The sequence below is a fragment of the Cyprinus carpio genome, chromosome B20 (assembly GCF_018340385.1).
Source record: "Cyprinus carpio isolate SPL01 chromosome B20, ASM1834038v1, whole genome shotgun sequence".
Lineage (NCBI taxonomy): Eukaryota > Metazoa > Chordata > Actinopteri > Cypriniformes > Cyprinidae > Cyprinus > Cyprinus carpio.
Window position 1 is genome coordinate 6,180,138 of NC_056616.1, and position 18,570 is coordinate 6,198,707.

The following is an 18,570-nucleotide window of genomic DNA, read 5'->3' on the forward strand; positions in this document are numbered from 1 at the left end:
CAGTTACTCTCAAAGGCAGAAATGCATCATGCACAAGTCATCACACACAAAAAACGTACATTTATACTTCATTCACAAACATTCATTCATTTATAGTTTCAGAAGCAAAGGCATTTTTTGGGAGAAAAAATAATATACATAACCAGTCAAAAGCTTTTGAACAGTAAGACTTTTAATGTTTTTTAAAGAAGTCTCTTCTGCTTTAATCCAAAGAACAGCAAAAACAGTAACATTTTGAAATATTTTTACTATTTAAAAGAACAGATTTCTATTTGAATATATTTTAAAATATAATTTATTCCTGTGATTTCAAAGCTGAATTCTTAGCATTATTACTCCTGTTACATGATCCTTCAGAAATCATTCTAATATTATGATTTGCTGCTCAAAAATAATATTATTATTATTATGTTGAAAACAGCGGAGTAGAATTTTTTCAGGTTTCTTTGATGAACAGAAGTTCAGAAGAACAGCATTTATCAGAAATAGAAATAATTTGTAACATTATAAATGTCTTTACCATCACTCTTGATCAAAGGCATCCTTGATAAATGAAAAGTATTAATATATATAATAAAGGACGATCAACGGCACAAAACATACATAACAGCGCTCGCTGCCTGATTGACTAAGCGCGTCCTCCATCAGGTTAAGTCATATTAAAAAAAAAAAACAAAAAACAGTTTGCGATGTCCTAAGATTAATGTTGTCATAATATCCTTTCAATTTTTAAGGATAGTGTACTCCCCCATGGCTTATGTCAGCACTGGTCAATGCATTGATTTCTATAAAGTGAACCATCAGCTTCAGTTTTTCCCCCTATCCCAGCGTTTACCCCTCACATCACTAACTCTGCCCTTGCGCCATAACTTGTGACCGGAAGAGAAGTTGAGTCATTTTGAGGGGGAGGGGAGGTTGATGTTTTTGATTAAAGATTACTAGGGCACATGAATTAAAAAAATATAAACTTTAAAAACAGTCTGATGGGGAAAAGCACTGGAGCAATTGACTAATGCATATCCTAGAAAAGCAGTCCTAAACACTGTGGTTGAATGTTTAATAATTAATTACCTCAAAGAACTTCTGTATGACATAGTTCCCAAAGACATCGGTCATAAGTTGGTAAGCAGCCTGTAGGATCTCTCCAAAGACCATCTGCCTCTCTGCAGGAGTTGCACGTTCCAACTTTTGCTGAATAAACCTGGATGTTGAAAAAATGACCTTACATTTAAAAAACAAATATTTAAGGAATTTAAAGGAATATTCAACATAGTTCCCAATCTTTCATTAAATTATTTTCCAGGACATTTATTTTATATGACAATAGTGTTTTAATTGTGTTCAATTGCTATTTTTGCAATGTTTCTAAAATATGATCTAAAATGCTTTTAAAAAATAAATAAATGAATAATTAAATTGTTTATACGAAAAACATTTTCAACACAGTTAATAATCAGACATAGGATATATTGATATATACATATTTAAAAAAAAAAATATTAAAAAAAAAGACGTTACAAATTGTAAAATGTGCAATACTGAAAAACAATGAACACAGCTTTTAAAAGTAATGTGATTCTAAAACATTTTCAAACAACAAATTATTTTTCTAGGTATTAAGGTAATCTTTCCCATTTTTCATTACTGGAAAACTGAATTAAAAAAAAAAATCCAAGATTTCCAAAATCCTGCAAATGTATGAACTGGGAGGAGCTGGGACCTGGATCCATGCTGGTCTTGAGAGAACTCCACCATGTGACCAGGCAAGTCTCGCAGCTGAAGGTTGGGAAAGCGATTATTCCGGAAGTCCTCTAGTAAGCGGCTACGTCCTGAAGGCATGACATCTGAGCGACTGTAGCGGGCTCGTGGTGGGGGAAAAAGCTGACTGCTAGAGCTAAAAAGACTGGAGGTACTGCCTGAACTCCTGTATTTGGCTTCTGCTCCTGGTGCAGCTGAAATATAACGACCACTGCCATTGGTCAAACCACCTGAGAAAAGCAGAAAAGATGAAAACAGGATTTTCTTCACTTGTATAGTTTCTCCTGCAGAACATTTGCACCACCCCTGGCAGGCATGATTATCTCAGAAACATTTCAGGGGGCTAAAAACATTGTCACACAGCTTTTAAAATGGACCAGGCCATTTGACCTTAATTTGGGTTTGCTTGGTGTGAAAATTGTTTTCATTTAACCCAAACTGGAATACAAACCACTGACCTATAATAGAGAACTGGATTGCTCGTGACATCATAAAAGTGAAGACACCGCACCATTATATTGGTATTCCTAGTATTCCGATACATTCTATTGTATTAATATGGAATCATAGGATTTTAATCAATACATCACATACATCACAAAACGAGTCAGCGTTTTTATATTTGAGGTCTCCCTGTATATTCTTACAACACAAACGTCCTAAGTATGTAAATGGCTATTTGTTTAATGTCACGAAAGAAATTTATTTTGTGTTGGATCACTTACATATGTCGGCAAGTGCACAGCAGACGGCCAGACACACACCTTAACAATTTTAATAAATCGCTTATCCTGCCAGAAAAGACCATAAACATTGCAGATCACATCTAAAGTAAAAAAATAATTTACGTACACTTATTATTATAAAATTATATTACAAAACTAATCCTGTGTGACTGATGCACTTCAGATCGGGCAGTTTAAGTCAAGATTTTGGCTGTCAGTCAATGATGCCCTCTGTAAGTAGGGAATAGTAAGATGGCCGCTCGAGCACTTCCAGTGGCTTCACCGTCTAATAGCAGTTTAGAACGCAATGAGCAATCCAGTCATTACATAGATCAGGGAAACAAACTCTGATATGGATAAATCAGTTGAACTAAGAGATCATACCCAGATGGAGGCTGGATGAGGACCCATGGGATGAGGGCAGAGAGGGTGGAGGTGTCAGAGGGGAATGACCAGGTGTCAGTCCAATGGGGCTGGGGGAGGAAGAGTATCCTAGGCTGTTGTAAAAAGATTGGCCAATGGGCGTTAAGCTACTACCACCACCACGCTTATACAGGTCAGAGCTGGCCAAAAGGGAGTCCCGACGAGTTGCACTGCTGCTAGTGGAACTTGATACTGTAGGAGTACAAGAGTACAAAAAAATTTAAATAAAATAAAAGAGAAAGATAAGATAAGATCAACTGAGCACAACTGACGAACTGATCTGCTATGACAACCCAATCCATGCGTCTCAAACTCTATTCAGTCAGTTCCATCACCTAAAGCAAGGGTATCAATTTCTGAAGCTCAGATACTCAATTCCTGCCCATTCCACATCACATCAGGAAAATGTAAGACCAATTTCATAGCTCATTATCAGGAGCAATTCTAGAGTTTGATGATTACAAAGGCACACATTCATGAAGATACTTCAAAACAGCACCAAAACATTCAATTCTGGTTATTTTGGAAAAAGACTTTATTTCTTAATTAATCATATTACGTAACAAACATTATGTAAAACTTTTCTTAAATATAAAAATTGGCAATGGTGTGGTTAGTCAAAAACTTCATATATTTATGCCTTGGAACTCTGTTTTAGAATTGTAATTTTTAAACAGACTATTACTGTTTTTATTAAAATCTTTTTATTAAAATATTTTGAAAAAACGTAAGATATAATGCATTAAATTCCTATTTCCATGATTATAAAACAAGTTTGACACTTCAGTTTGATTATTGTCCATTTGATTATAACTATATTGTGAAATAGTTGATATTCTTATTCTAGAATGTGTAAGCAAATGTATTTTTCCATATAAATAGCTTTATAATGATCATGTTAGTTGTTAGTGGATGTTTGTGTAAATGCCACACAGTGGCAGTCAAGAGTGCAACATGCTAATTTGTCACACGCCACAAAACAAATACCCATGCTCCTGTCCTGACGATATATTGAGGTTTTATGAAGCGAATCAATCGGTCTCGGTGCAATCGTTGCAAGAAACTTAAAATTACTTGCAATATTACCCGTAATCCATAGCCTCGTGTAACCGGGAAATTCAGTTATTTTACATGAACTGGTTCTTTTTTGTAGTTGAAGTTCGTTTCAATGAACTGGTTCAATCATGCAATGATGCAACATACAAGCAATTATATTATTAAAGCACCTAATAATGATGTGAAATATGGACGTTTTAAATTCATTTTAATACATATTTTACATAATGAGAAACCATTACACCTTTAATATTGCCCCTTTATTCAATAAACGGACATCACTCCGTTTGCAGAGACTGTAGACTACGGATAATATTTTTTTTTAAATAATGTTCAGTTTCTAGTACAAACCAATTGTTTCTCTTCATAATCATTTAACCTTCATAATCATGTTGTTGAAAACGCTGATAAATGAACGCATCCATCTCAGGCTAAGTACTAATTTAAATTAAACAGTTCATTAAGTTACAAAGTTTAAGAACACACTGATGTGACAATCAAAATGGAACATGAAAAGGGGTCAATTTGACACACTTTTTTAACTTTGTTAACAGTCACTCATGGATGCAAATGTAAATGGTGCAACAAACCTGAGGAGCCAAAGGCACCAAGTGCAGAGCCTAGCCCAACACCTAGAGATCCACCAGTGCTGCTGAAACCCAGAGAGGTGCTAGGAGGTGCCGCGCTTGTATGAGAGAATAGCGAGCTGCTCTGGGAGCTGGGCGCCACTGAGCCAGAGCCATAGAAGGAGTTGGAGGGCAGGCCACTAGAGGGTGGAGGTGGCTGCTGCTGAGGTTGAGGCTGCTGGGGCTGTTGGCAACCCATGGATCGGTACAGACCATTGGTAGGACCAGACATGCTGTTACCAGAACCTGATGCAGATGCAGCTGCAGCTAGACAACAGAGGATCGAAAGAAGTCAAAGAAGAAGGAAAGAATGCAATGAAACGAAAATGTAAATCAGTTTGGTCAACAGAATAAAAAAAAACAAAAAAACATTATTAAATACAAAGTCCCGAAAAGGAATTCAGTTCAAAAAGAAAACAAAACCAAGCATATTCACCAGCTTGTGCAGCTGCTGGGTTGATGAGGAGAGGGGTTTGGACCAGTCGGACAGGTCCACCCAGGCCAGTGCGAGCTCCAGGACCCATAACCAGTGCTCCAGTCTGATCATAGTAAGCAGCCGGTGCTAGAACTTGGTAACCTGATCAAAGCATAACAAACAGGGGTCTGAATCAGTGTCTTTACAAGCTTAAAGGCAAATTAAATAAAAGGTTATACTTCAGGGTTCCCATCTTTTGACCAAGTAAATTATTTTAATTACTTAATTACTTTTAGTTGTTGATTACTGATGAAATTCACTAAAGACATTAATTAACAAGACATTTAAAGGTGGTGCCCTATTTTGAGCCAACAAGAAACAATTCTATTTTTGGTATTTCTGTCACAGCTACTGACTGATTTTGCTAAAACAACCCTCTACGGATACCTTGGCAATTGAATCGCCATTGGCTTGTAAATTTTTAATCGCCAGACTGATATACCACATATGCATGTGTGTGTGTTATATAAATAAATAAATAAATAAATATACATACATATACAGGTGCTGGTCATATAATTAGAATATCATCAAAAAGTTGATTTAGTTCACTAATTCCATTCAAAAAGTGAAACTTGTATTTTATATTCATTCATTACACACAGACTGATACATTTCAAATGTTTATTTCTTTTAATTTTGGTGATTATAACTGACAACTAAGGAAAATCCCAAATTCAGTATCTCAGAAAATTAGAATATTACTTAAGACCAATACAAAAAAAGGATTTTTAGACATCTTGGTCAACTGAAAAGTATGAACATGAAGAGTACAAGCATGTACAGCACTCAATACTTAGTTGGGGCATAGATTTTCTATGGGGTTAAGGTCAGGCGAGTTTGCTGGCCAATTAAGAACAGGGATACCATGGTCCTTAAACCAGGTACTGGTAGCATTGGCACTGTGTGCAGGTGCCAAGTCCTGTTGGAAAATGAAATCTGCATCTCCATAAAGTTGGTCAGCAGCAGGAAGCATGAAGTGCTATAAAACTTGCTGGTATACGGCTGCATTGACCTTGGACCTCAGAAAACACAGTGGACCAACACCAGCAGATGACATGGCACCCCAAACCATCACTGACTGTGGAAACTTTATACTGGACCTAAAGCAACGAGAATTGTGTGCCTCTCCTCTCTTCCTCCAGACTCTGGGACCCTGATTTCCAAAGGAAATGTAAAATTTACTTTCATCAGAGAACATAACTTTGGACCACTCAGCAGCAGTCCAGTCCTTTTTGTCTTTAGCCCAGGCGAGACTCTTCTGACGCTGTCTGTTGTTCAAGAGTGGCCTGACACAAGGAATGCGACAGCTGAAATCCATGTCTTGCATACGTCTGTGCGTAGGGGTTCTTGAAGCACTGACTCGAGCTGCAGTCCACTCTTTGTGAATCTCCCCCACATTTTTGAATGGGTTTTGTTTCACAATCCTCTCCAGGGTGCGGTTATCCCTATTGCTTGCACACTTTTTTCTACCACATCTTTTCCTTCCCTTCGCCTCTCTATTAATGTGCTTGGACACAGAGCTCTGTGAACAGCCAGCCTCTTTTGCAATGACCTTTTGTGTCTTGCCCTCCTTGTGCAAGGTGTCAATGGTTGTCTTTTGGACAACTGTCAAGTCAGCAGTCACCACCATTATTCAATATTCAACATAACCACAATAATATAACATTCAAAGGCTTTTGCAGGTGTTTTGAGTTAATTAGCTGATTAGAGTGTGGCACCAGGTGTCTTCAATATTGAACCTTTTCACAATATTCTAATTTTCTGAGATACTGAATTTGGGATTTTCCTTAGCTGTCAGTTATAATCATCAAAATTAAAAGAAATAAACATTTGAAATATATCAGTCTGTGTGTAATTAATGAATATAATATACAAGTTTCACTTTTTGAATGGAATTAGTTATAGCTTTTGAGTTAATAATTAAATTCTAATAATATGACCATCACCCGAATATGTGTGTGTGTGTGTATATATATATATATATATATATATATATATATATATATATACACACACACACAACACACACACGTATATATATATATATATATATATATATATATATATATATATATATATATATATATATATATAGATAGATAGATAGATAGATAGATAGATAGATAGATAGATAGATATATATGTGTGAAGAGTTTGGTTCCTACATTTTTAAAAAGATTTAGTGTCCGCCAAAATCAGTATTGTATCTGGTTGGTATTGAAAAGACCATTTTTAATCTTACGCAAAATGTGATATTCGCAGAGTTATTAGGTCATTGTTTCTTCCTTTTTTTCCCAAACCGCGAGAAACGCCAGACCCCCTTTTTTTGCAGAATGCGATATAATCACTCAACCAATCACAGCGTACCATTCCATGTGCTGTAAACTGTAACAACCAATCACAGCGCACCATTCCACACACTCTAGACAGTAATGGTGGCGCTCTGAATACACTCGGCATCCTAGTTTTCCTCATCTACTTAGTACCTTGTGATCAACAAACAAGGGCTGCACGATAAATCCCATGTGATTGTCATGCGCATCTCCTTAGTAAAGCCGGTTCTGTGATAAATCTCCATCGCGTGCTTTCAAGATGGAGTGGCATTTAATACACAAAGCCGTACATCACTGACAAGTTATGCAATATCGCATTCATAACTGCAGATGAGTTGAATTCGATTATGAACGTGATATTGCGTAGCTTGTCAGTGTAAGTGTTTTTATTAATGCCATTAATGCTTTTGTTAATACAGCGTATAGCACTAGCCAACTAAATGAACGTAACATGGGAAAGATGAATGCACTTTTGGTAAATAGTTGAACGTAAGGGACATATTTTGGAATTCCTGTGGTTTAATGTGATGTTGTTGTTCATGTATGTTCATGATAAAATTTTATTTTATTGTTGTAATTAATTTATAGCATTAACAAGATGACCTGTTGAATTAATTTTGGGAGCGATAACTGATTGAATGTATTTTTAGTCCAGTGCCTGAATATAAGATTAGTATTGACCAAGTTCAGAGCCTGTCATATATGGATCAACTAACTACAATGTTTACTATAAAAAAAATAAATATTAAAAATAACCAATATAAAAACAAAAAAAAAAAAAAAAAAAAAAAACAAACAAAAAATATTTAATTTATTTAAAAAAATTTTTTAAAAAAATAATACAATTTAATAAAAAATCTTTGAAAATCAAAATCTGGATTTGAATTTTTAACTTTATTATAACCTAAAGATGCTATGTGAAAGCTTGAAACAGAAAATTGTGGTTTTCATCTTGCCACTTTCTTACAATTTTACTCAAATCGATCAAAATGGATTTATTGCGTTTTGGAACCAAACATGTTTCTAAAATGGCACAGCTTTTTAAATATCTTAAGGTACTACATTCTTAACATCAGTCAGTCAAGCAGTGTATATGATAATCAAGTATTATTTAAAAAAAACTATTAGAATTAAAACCATGTATGAATGCATATTACTCATTTTAATTGAACTTAAGCCTGGTGGTGCTGCTTTTTCAGTCATTCAGTGTTTCTGTTAAAAAAAAAATAGGGAAAAACTAACAATAATACTGATAAGATAATGATAACAATAATAATAATTATAATTCTACTAATAAGAACCATATGAAATGCACTAAGGATTAACGAGCTGCTGGATTCAAAAATATTAATCAGGTTTGTGTGTGTTTGCTCGAATGGATTTGTTGAAATCAAAACATGGATGATAGGTGTGCACCAAGCAATGAGATTGTTGTTTGCACATTAGTTCTGCCTACTACTGGAAAACACGGCAGTTCTTAAAAGCTGAAAAAATCCAAAGGAACACAGTTATTTTGACAGGAAAATACAAGAAAATACATTGTTTACATGTTGCACGTCAGTTCTGCATGGTATGCAAGACTCTCTCGCTCTCTCTCACTGTGTGTGTGTGAGACAAAGTGACGGCAAGGTGTGGGACTTTACACTAGAGTATACGGTATGTCAAATACAGGTGCGCTGTGCATCAGTCAGTGTGTTCGACGAGTAAAAATATAACTGTGCTAAACTTATACTTAGCGTCCAACTCACACACTGGCGAGTAAAATCTGAGAATTTAGTCGCCCAGAGTGAAGATTTAGTTGCATATACTCGCAATGGCAGTGATGGCACCGAGCATGGCGGCCGTGTTGCGCGCTCCGAGTAAACTTTGCAGTTTTTCGTTAGTTTTCCTTGTTTTTTTTGTTGTCAGCACTCTGTTTGCAAACACCACATCAGAGCCCTTTGTCTGGGCCGCACGGTCGTGACCAAGGAAACGCCGCTGGAAAAGGGAGAAGAGAGCCGGCGTCCTTGTCAGACTGAGACGTTGTCCCCTCCGACCTCCTCTCCCGACCATTTTGCTGGGTAATGTTCAGTCACTGGACAACACAATGTACCTCATACCAGCGAGAAACAAGGGACTGCTGCATTATTTGCTTCACAGAAACTTGGATGTCCGCAGTGGTTCCAGACTCAGACTGGCTTACGAGGTTCTCCGTGCACTGCTCGGACAGAATGAAAGAGCTCACAGGGAAAAGCAGAGGTGGGGGTGTTTGTTTCTTTATCAACAACTTGTGGTGTGATGGAAGGAACCTACACTATTAAATCCTTCTGGTCCCCTGATCTGGAATTTCATATGCTTCTGTGTCGACCATTCTGGCTACCGAGGGAATTTACAGAGGTCATAATCACAGCTGTTTACATTCCCCCTCAAGCCAACACAGACCAGGCACTCAAGGAACTGTGTGGGAATATAAGTGAGCAGAAAACCGCGTACCCAGATTGCAGCATTTATTGTTATGGGGGACTTTAACAAAGCCAACTTCAGAACAATAGCTCCAAAATATTTTCAATGCATCACCATCAACACACGTGGTCATCGTCCACTGGACCACTGCTACTCTCCTTTCCAGAATGCCTACAAATCCCTCCCCCGGAAAAATTCAACACCAACGATGCAAGCAGCATGTGGCAGGGCATCAATAACATCACAGATTTTAAAGGGAAAAAAACAGCTACTGTAAACATTGCCGCCTCTATACCGGATGAGCTTAATAACTTTTATGCTTGTTTCGAGGCTCACAACACCGCCCACACAGAGAGCGCTCCCGCGGCTGCTGCAGAAGAGGTGAGTGCACTCTCCATCTCTGTCGCGGATGTAACCCGATCCTTCCGATGGGTGAATATTCGCAAGGTTGCGGGTCCTGATGGCATCACAGGCTGTGTGCTCCGAAATGTGCTTTCCAACTAGCCAGAGTTTTCACAGACATTTTCAACCTCTCCCTCTCTCTGTCTGTGGTTACCTCGTGCTTCAAAAAATCCACCATTGTGGGACTAAACAGATCTCTGTGCAGCTGGATCCAGGACTTCCTGACAGGCAGAAGTCAGGTGGTCAGAATAGGCAACAACACTTCATCCCTGCTGACCCTCAACACTGGTGCTCCTCAGGGCAGTGTCCTCAGCCCACTCCTGTACTCCCTGTAAAACGACTGTGCAGGCACACACAGCTCCAACGTCAGTCAAATTCGCTGACGACACAACGGTGATAGGCCTGATCACCGACAACGATGAGAAGCCCTACAGAGAGGAGATGAGCACCCTGACTAAATGGTATCAGGAGAACAATCTCTCACTCAACATCGACAAGACCAAGGAGCTGGTGGTAGATTTCAGGAGACAGAGAAGAGAAAACACACCCATCACCATCGACAAGACACCTGTGGAGCGGGTCAACAGCTTGTTCCTCGGCGTTAACATCAGAGAGGATCTCACATGGTCTACACACACTGATGCAGTGCTGAAGGCGGCACATCAACGCCTCTTCTTCCTGAGATGGCTGAGGAATTTTGTAATGAGCCCCAGCATCCTCATAACATTCTACACCTGCACTGTGGAGAGTATCCTGACTGGCTGCATCACTGCGGGGTTTGGAAACAGCACCGCCGGCAACCGCAAAGCTCTGCAAAGGGTCGTGCAAACTGCCACATTGTTGGAGGTGAGCTTCCCTCCCTCCAGGCCATCTACACCAGGCGGTGTATAAGGAAAACCCAGAGGATCATTAGTGACTCTAGAGTGCTCTCTCTGCTGCCCTCAGGAAGACGTCTCCTGAGCATCCAATCCCGCACTAGCCGACAGGGATAGCTTTTTCCCTCAGGCTATCAGACTAATGAACAGTCAAAACTAATACACCCTACAGCACCCTAGTCAAGTCAAGTCAATCACCTTTATTTATATAGCGCTTTAAACAAAACAGATTGTGTCAAAGCAACTGAACAACATTAATTAGGAAAACAGTGCGTCAATAATGCAAAATGACAGTTAAAGCAGTTCATCATTGAATTCAGTGATGTCATCATTCAGCTCAGTTCAGTTTAAATAGTATCTGTGCAATCATTTGGAATCAAGTCAACGATATTGCTGTAAATGAAGTGTCAACAACTATGCAAGCCATAGACGACAGCGGCAAGGAACCAAAACTCCATCTGTGACAGAATGGAGAAAAAACGTTGGGAGAAACCAGGCTCAGTAGGGGGGCCAGCTCTCCTCTGGCCAGATTAAACCAGCAGTTCAATTCCAGGCTGCAGTGAAAGTCAGATTGTGCAGAAGAATCATCTGTTTCCTGTGGTCCTGTCCCGGTGGTCGTCTGTGCCCTACAGCATACTCCCACAATATGGTGAGTTAGCATATTTTTGTGTGTATATATGTCTACATAATGTAGAATTTGTACATACTGTGTATAATGTTGTAATTGTTAACTGTAAGTATGTCTAATAGTACACTGTGTGTACTGATACAGTATGTATGTGTATATTGCACATTGTCATCTGTTGAAGTCTGTATGGTTATATATAAATTGTTTCTGCAATTTCTGGAGCACGCTCCCAAGAATTTCACTCTCCAAGGCACATGTGCTGTGATGATGTGACAATAAAAGTGACTTGACTTGAATGTAGAGGGTTGTAAAATCTCGTCGCACTAGCTAATTAAGGATGAATGTGATGGATTCTGCTAAAATGAGCACAAAAGCACTGTGTTCATGCATTTCAGTGATAAAAAGATTTACAAATCAATAAACACAAACAGTTCTGCCTCCATTTTCTAATTTTAGTAGTTGTGTAAATGTAGGCAGACCCCAGAGAATGTGGCATATTAGTTCTTTAGCATGAAAAGCAGCTCAATGCCAAGTCCATAAGTGTCTTGATTTCAATAACCCAAAAATAGCTAGAAATTACATGTGAATCGGTTGGAACGGTTAATGGCCAAACACACACATTTCCTCTGATTCCAGACCACATAAATAAAGTACACAGATGAACAGAAATGAAGCACAGCCTATGATATAAGGAACAACTAACCCAAGAATACCTGCACAAGTTAAAACAGGAAGAAAAGGTCAAAGCATAACTCACCTGCCATGCCTGTGAAGGCCAGCGCTGGGTTTGCAGCAGCTGCAGCAAGTGACTCCTGCTGACTCTGTTGGCTATGGCCAGGGGTCAAAGGTCGCTGATTGGTCCCTGCACGAATAACCTGGATTGGGAGAAGGAAGAGTTACCTGAAGTAACAACTTTAATTCACTATTCATTTTCAGTGATGTCAGCCTGAGTTGAAATGCATTTTAATGTGCAGGAGATTAGTGGAGCATTCCAGAGTAGATGGTGAGCAAGAAAACAAATGAATGGATTTAAACTAATGAGCACTACACTGTTGGGCATAAGGAGTGTGTCACTCCAGATTGAACACAAAGAAAAAACTTAAACAATGCTAAGGCCATGGACCTTATCTTATCTTCATCGCCACTCCAAGTTTTAACCGGTTACATCGGCGACACTTTAACCTACATTTACTATATACTGATTGTAAGATAGCACAACTAAACAGACTTACTTTGTGATATTTCCTTATCAATACAACATAATTCAGAAGGGGGGAACGAAGCACAGATTACAGAGTGCTTGATTTGATGCACACTTGACAGTGTGTTAGTACTGCACCTAATAGTGTCTGAATGATCATGGAAGGTAAAATAATGATCACAACTATTACATCATTTTAATTGTGCATCCCAAGCCCATGGGGGGTCGTCATGTGACACACAGCCACAACAGCACTTATGTTTTATTTATTTATCATGAAATATCTTGATTCTTACCTTTATAGATTATGTTGATCTATGATGGTCAAAGAAACCTAATCGTGTAATCTATTAACTATGCACAAAAAACCTGTCTGTTTACTTAATTAACAGACATAGGTATCATGCCATAACATTTTTAATACGACTGAGCTTATATTTAATGTGAATTTAACATTGAAAGTTCATGTGAATAAAAACATTGCAAGATAGGCTACTAATCATAACACTTTCATTGTACAGAAACAGAACAAAGAACATTTACATTATCAAAGAATATTTTCACTGACAATCTAGTTCAAGCACTCTCAAAAACTCCCAATAAAATCACTGAAGCTGTTTACACTATGAAATTCAATGTCTTACTCATCTGTACACCTCTGATTGGTCATTGCATTCATAAGCACAACAGCAATGTGTGTGATTGGTTTTGCGCAGTGCTGTAAAAACACATCTGTCTCTGGCTCAGCACCAGCCAGCAAAGAAAGATTTGAATTTAGCAGCTGATGATATGACGCACTGAACATTTTAATCACGCCGGTGTCATTATATTAAATATAGAAAATATTATTCAGATATTATTTTGTCTTTTGGAAGCTGCATTCAAAATTCAGTTGGCTCAAAAATCTGAGGTGGCACGTGCCCCCTCACTTTGAATGGCCATGACGCCTCTGGCAACAGTTTAAAAAGCAGCCCAATTTCTTGAAAAAAAAAAAAAAACAACAATCCTGCATCCAACACGAGCTGCAGAAGTCAGATTTGACTCATCACGTGTCAAAAGTAAGGAGAGATAACTGACAAGATGTTGGAGGATTTGCTCCTCAACAGATCCAGAGCCCATTGACAAATATAGATGTGCTCCCTTTACACAGTGTGCACGTGATCTCGAAATCGAAAGTGAATTGCGACTGCGTGCGATCATTCAAAGGGATTTAAATACCACATATATTGATAGCGGCGCCCTGATGCGGGAAAATTACGTATAATATTAGAATGTTTGTGGGGGCAAATACAAAAATCGTGGGAGCATGCAGTAATTGTCAGAAATTCAGCAAGAGCGGGATCAACAAGCCCCGTGCTATCACGCAGCTACGCATTCAGTCAGTGAGCGCCGTAACAGATGACGTCCATCTTGTGGGATTCCATAAATAAACTACACAGAACCCCACTTGTATTAAAAGCTCCTGTAAGAGGGACTTTTATTATGAAACCGGAACTGTTATAGTACTATGTTAGGGGGCAGTGTAGTTTGATGAGCTGCCGATCTGTCCAAGCCATCAGCTGCAAGGATGATGCTTCCAGTTTGTTTGTGGGGATTGTTGCAGATTTAATATCAAGGTGTTAGTCACTGACCACAAAGTAAGCCTATTTTATTTATATTTGTTAGCAGTGATCGCTACAGTGCAGGGGCATATAATTATACCGAGTACAAAACTGACCCTACCAAAAAAATATACAAAGAGTGCCAAACTGTCCCTAGCAATAATTTTGATCAAACATTTAAATATTTGGATGTGTTTTTGTAATTTCGGACGCATCTGAAATGACATACTCTTGATATTACCTAAGAAGTTTTATGTAGAAATTTGTGCGCTTTCAATGACGCACATTTAGTACATGGCGAATGTAGTAGTTCACCGGAGGAGAAGCGCAGCGCCGCGATTAGAATAATTCACGGGTATTTTACCCAATTCAAGACAGCAGTCCAAAACAGTTAATATAGAAGTTCACTTCAGGATTGAACAAAGTTGCATCGATGAGTTTGAAGTTTTTTGAAGGTGTTTGACAAAACAGAGCAAACAGAAAGAGAAAGCGCAATCTATGGCTATTATTAGCTCCCTATATAAAGCATACGGACAGAAAAAGGTTGTGAGTTTAAGATACACAATCTTCCAGTCTAGGATAAAGTCATTATGAACATTAACAATAATTTGGGACAAATATAATGTGATTGTGACGAGTGGGGCGGGGCCGAGAGCCGTGGGAACGGAGCGAGGCCGGTGGAGTGATTGGGAAATGAGCGACACCTGCTCCACTCACCGGTCTCGAGTCCCACTGAGGAGATCGGGAGGATACAAAAGAGGAGCGACGACAGTGAAGGACGAGAGAGGACCAGGCCTGGGTTTTATTTTGTGTTTGGTTTTTGTTTATGCGCGGCAGTCGCCCGTGAGGGGCTGTTGCGCTATTTTAATGTTTATTTTGTTATTAAAGCTTTTATTTGAGTGTTCGCCGGTTCCCGCCTCCTTCTTCCCGTAATTGTGGAGTTATATTATTGTTACAGTGATTTAATGGTAAAAAAAAAAAAAAAAAAAAATTATATATATATATATATATATATATATATATATATATATATATATATATATATATATATATATATATATATATATATATGTAAGTGGCACTCTGTGGTGCAGCAGGATCTGGAACAGCATCTGAGCCGCAGCGGACAAACTTTAACTTTAAATTGATGTTGTTTAACAAATCAAATGTTAGTTGAAATATCCACAAAATAGAAAAACAACACTGCAATAAGAGTGTGCGGTTCAATCAGATGCGCATAAAAGTTGTTTTCGTTATTACAGCAGAGTATTCTTTCAGAATTATCCTGGGACCAATTTGATTAATATTCAAATAAAGTGATGTGTGATAAAGACAACCAGTACTAGTCTGATGCTGATGTTGTTGGTTCACAAAATAACAACTATGCAATTATTGGGTGTTATTTTGTGGGGGGGGGGGGGGGGGGGGGGGGGGGGGGGGTGGTACTTGGGTTTATGTCCCCACTAATGTCAAAAGCAAACATACGCTACAGTGTTATATGCGTCTGTACCATATGAACATGCCCAGACATGTCCTGTAATGACCGTTCTGTAGTGTCCCAATAGGGAATATTATTCAATGTGTGATTATTTATTCTTTATAAAGATTAACGACATGATGTTGTTCTGTTAAGCTGCTACAATACCAAACTAGTGATTAGCGTTCAGTTTATGTAAATGTTACTCATATGCACCACGATTCCATCCATATATGGGAGCTTTATGTGCATAGGGACAAATGATCACTCATGTATCACTCATATATGATCACTCATATATCCCGCTGGCGCTGATACAGGATGGCTGCCTCAGAGACGAGTTGTTTTTGTGTTTTTGTTAGTTTGTCCTGTCTTTAGTTATATTCCTGCAATCAGTTTCACCAGGGACGAATTGCTGGACATTCGGCACCACACATCTCCCGATATATTACCGGTTTTTCGACTATTCCGATGTTTTGCTGGACATTTTTGTCGGTGGAGCAGCTGCGCTGATCACACGCTTCAAGAGGATGCGCAGACGGGGAAAAAGAGCTGGCGCGCTCGTGAGACTCAGAAAACGCAGATTTCGAACGCCGTTGCCTAGCATCCATCTGGCAAATCTACGCTCTCTACCCAACAAAACGGACGAACTCCTTCAGCTCTCTCGGACAAATAAGGATTTCTCACACTCTGCTGCTCTGTGTTTCACGGAAACTTGGCTGCATGACGCCATTCCGGAGAGGGTGCTCCATCTGCCGGGCTTTCAGCTGTTCAGAGCGGACCGTGACACAGAATCAACGGGGAAATCGTGCGGCGGCGGGACATGCTTTTACATCAATGAACGGTGGTGTACAGATGTGACTGTGTTAAAAAAGATGTGCTGCTCAGATCTCAAAACACTCTTCATTAACTGCAAGCCGTTCTATTCGCCGCGAGAGTTTCACTCGTTCATTCTGGTGAGTGTTTACATCCCTCCGCAAGCGCACGTAAGCCTGGCTTTACAAAAACTCGCTGATCAGATCACAGAGACAGAACAACAACACCCGGACTCCATTTTAATCATTCTTGGGGACTTTAATAAAGCCAATCTCTCCCGTGAACTGCCAAAATACAGACAGCATGTTACATGTCCCACAAGAGACAGTAATATATTGGATCACTGTTACACCACAATAAAGGATGCATATCAATCTGTTCCACGAGCAGCTTTGGGACGTTCTGATCACTGTCTGATTCATCTTATACCGACCTACAGGCAGAAACTAAAATCAGCTAAACCTGTAGTAAGGACTGTAAAAAGATGGACTAATGAAGCAGAGCAGGATTTACAATCTTGTTTTGACCTCACTGATTGGAGTGTTTTTGAGCTGCTGCCACCGATCTGGACGAACTCACAGAGACTGTAACATCTTATATCAGTTTCTGTGAGGATATGTGTATTCCTACCAGGACTCAACTAATTTACAACAATGACAAACCGTGGTTCACTGCAAAACTCAGTCAGCTCCGTCAGGCCAAAGAAGATGCTTACAGGAAGGGGGACAATGTCTTGTATAAACAGGCTAAATACACACTGGAAAAGCAGATCAAAGTGGCAAAGAGGAATTATTCTGATAAAATAAGGACTCAGTTCACTTCCAATGACTCCGCATCAGTGTGGAAAAGTCTGAAAGAGATCACCAATTACAAGGACACCACCCCCAGCACTGTGGAGAATCAACGACTGGCAGACGATCTGAACGAGTTTTACTGCAGGTTTGAAAGAAAAACACCTATCACCTGCCCTGAACGCCTCTCCACACAACCGTTCACACCATTCACAAGTCCTGCAACCCACCTTGAATGCCTCTCCAAACAACCGTTCTCACCATTCACAACTCTTGCAACCCGTCCTGAACACCTCTCCAAACAACCGCCCTCACCATTCACACATCGTGCATCCCCCCTCTCCCCCACACCTGCAATACAGATAAGCGAGCATGCGGTGCACCAGGTCTTCCAGAAGCAGAAAAGGAAAAAAGCACCAGGCCCAGATTGCGTTACACCAGCCTGTCTGAAATCCTGTGGTGACCAGCTGGCCCCCATCTTCACACAGATCTTCAACAGATCACTGGAGCTGTGTGAAGTCCCTTCATGCTTCAAACGCTCCACCATCATCCCCATCCCAAAGAAACCCAAATTACAGGACTAAATGACTACAGGCCTGTGGCTTTAACGTCTGTGGTCATGAAGTCATTTGAAAAACTGGTGCTGGTCCACCTGAAGGACATTACTGGACCCTTACTGGATCCTCTTCAGTTTGCCTACAGAGCAAACAGGTCTGTGGACGATGCAGTAAACATTGGACTGAATTATGTTCTGCAACACCTAGACAGACCAGGGACTTATGTGAGAATCCTGTTTGTGGACTTCAGCTCGGCCTTTAACACGATTATCCCAAACCTCCTCCTGCCCAAACTAACTCAGCTCTCTGTGCCCACCTCCGTCTGTCAGTGGATCAACAGCTTCCTGACAGACAGGCAACAGTTAGTGAGGCTGGGAAAAT

The 18,570-nt window shown here is 39.4% G+C and overlaps 1 protein-coding gene across 6 annotated transcripts in view; it reads right to left on the reverse strand.

The window, feature by feature from the left end:
* The window catches only part of LOC109069708 (pumilio homolog 2-like), an 87,570-nt gene that overhangs the window by 18,227 nt on the left and 50,773 nt on the right, over nt 1-18,570 (reverse strand). For 5 of the 6 annotated variants that reach the window (XM_042747352.1, XM_042747350.1, XM_042747351.1 and 2 more), the window contains exons 11-16: nt 12,504-12,621; nt 5,025-5,165; nt 4,553-4,855; nt 2,868-3,098; nt 1,721-1,988; nt 1,072-1,201 (exon numbers count right to left, since the gene is read on the reverse strand). In XM_042747352.1, coding sequence (XP_042603286.1) covers nt 1,072-1,201; nt 1,721-1,988; nt 2,868-3,098; nt 4,553-4,855; nt 5,025-5,165; nt 12,504-12,621 — 1,191 coding nt within the window. The remainder of the gene's footprint in view (nt 1-1,071; nt 1,202-1,720; nt 1,989-2,867; nt 3,099-4,552; nt 4,856-5,024; nt 5,166-12,503; nt 12,622-18,570) is intronic. The other variant, XM_042747349.1, reaches the window with a different exon arrangement.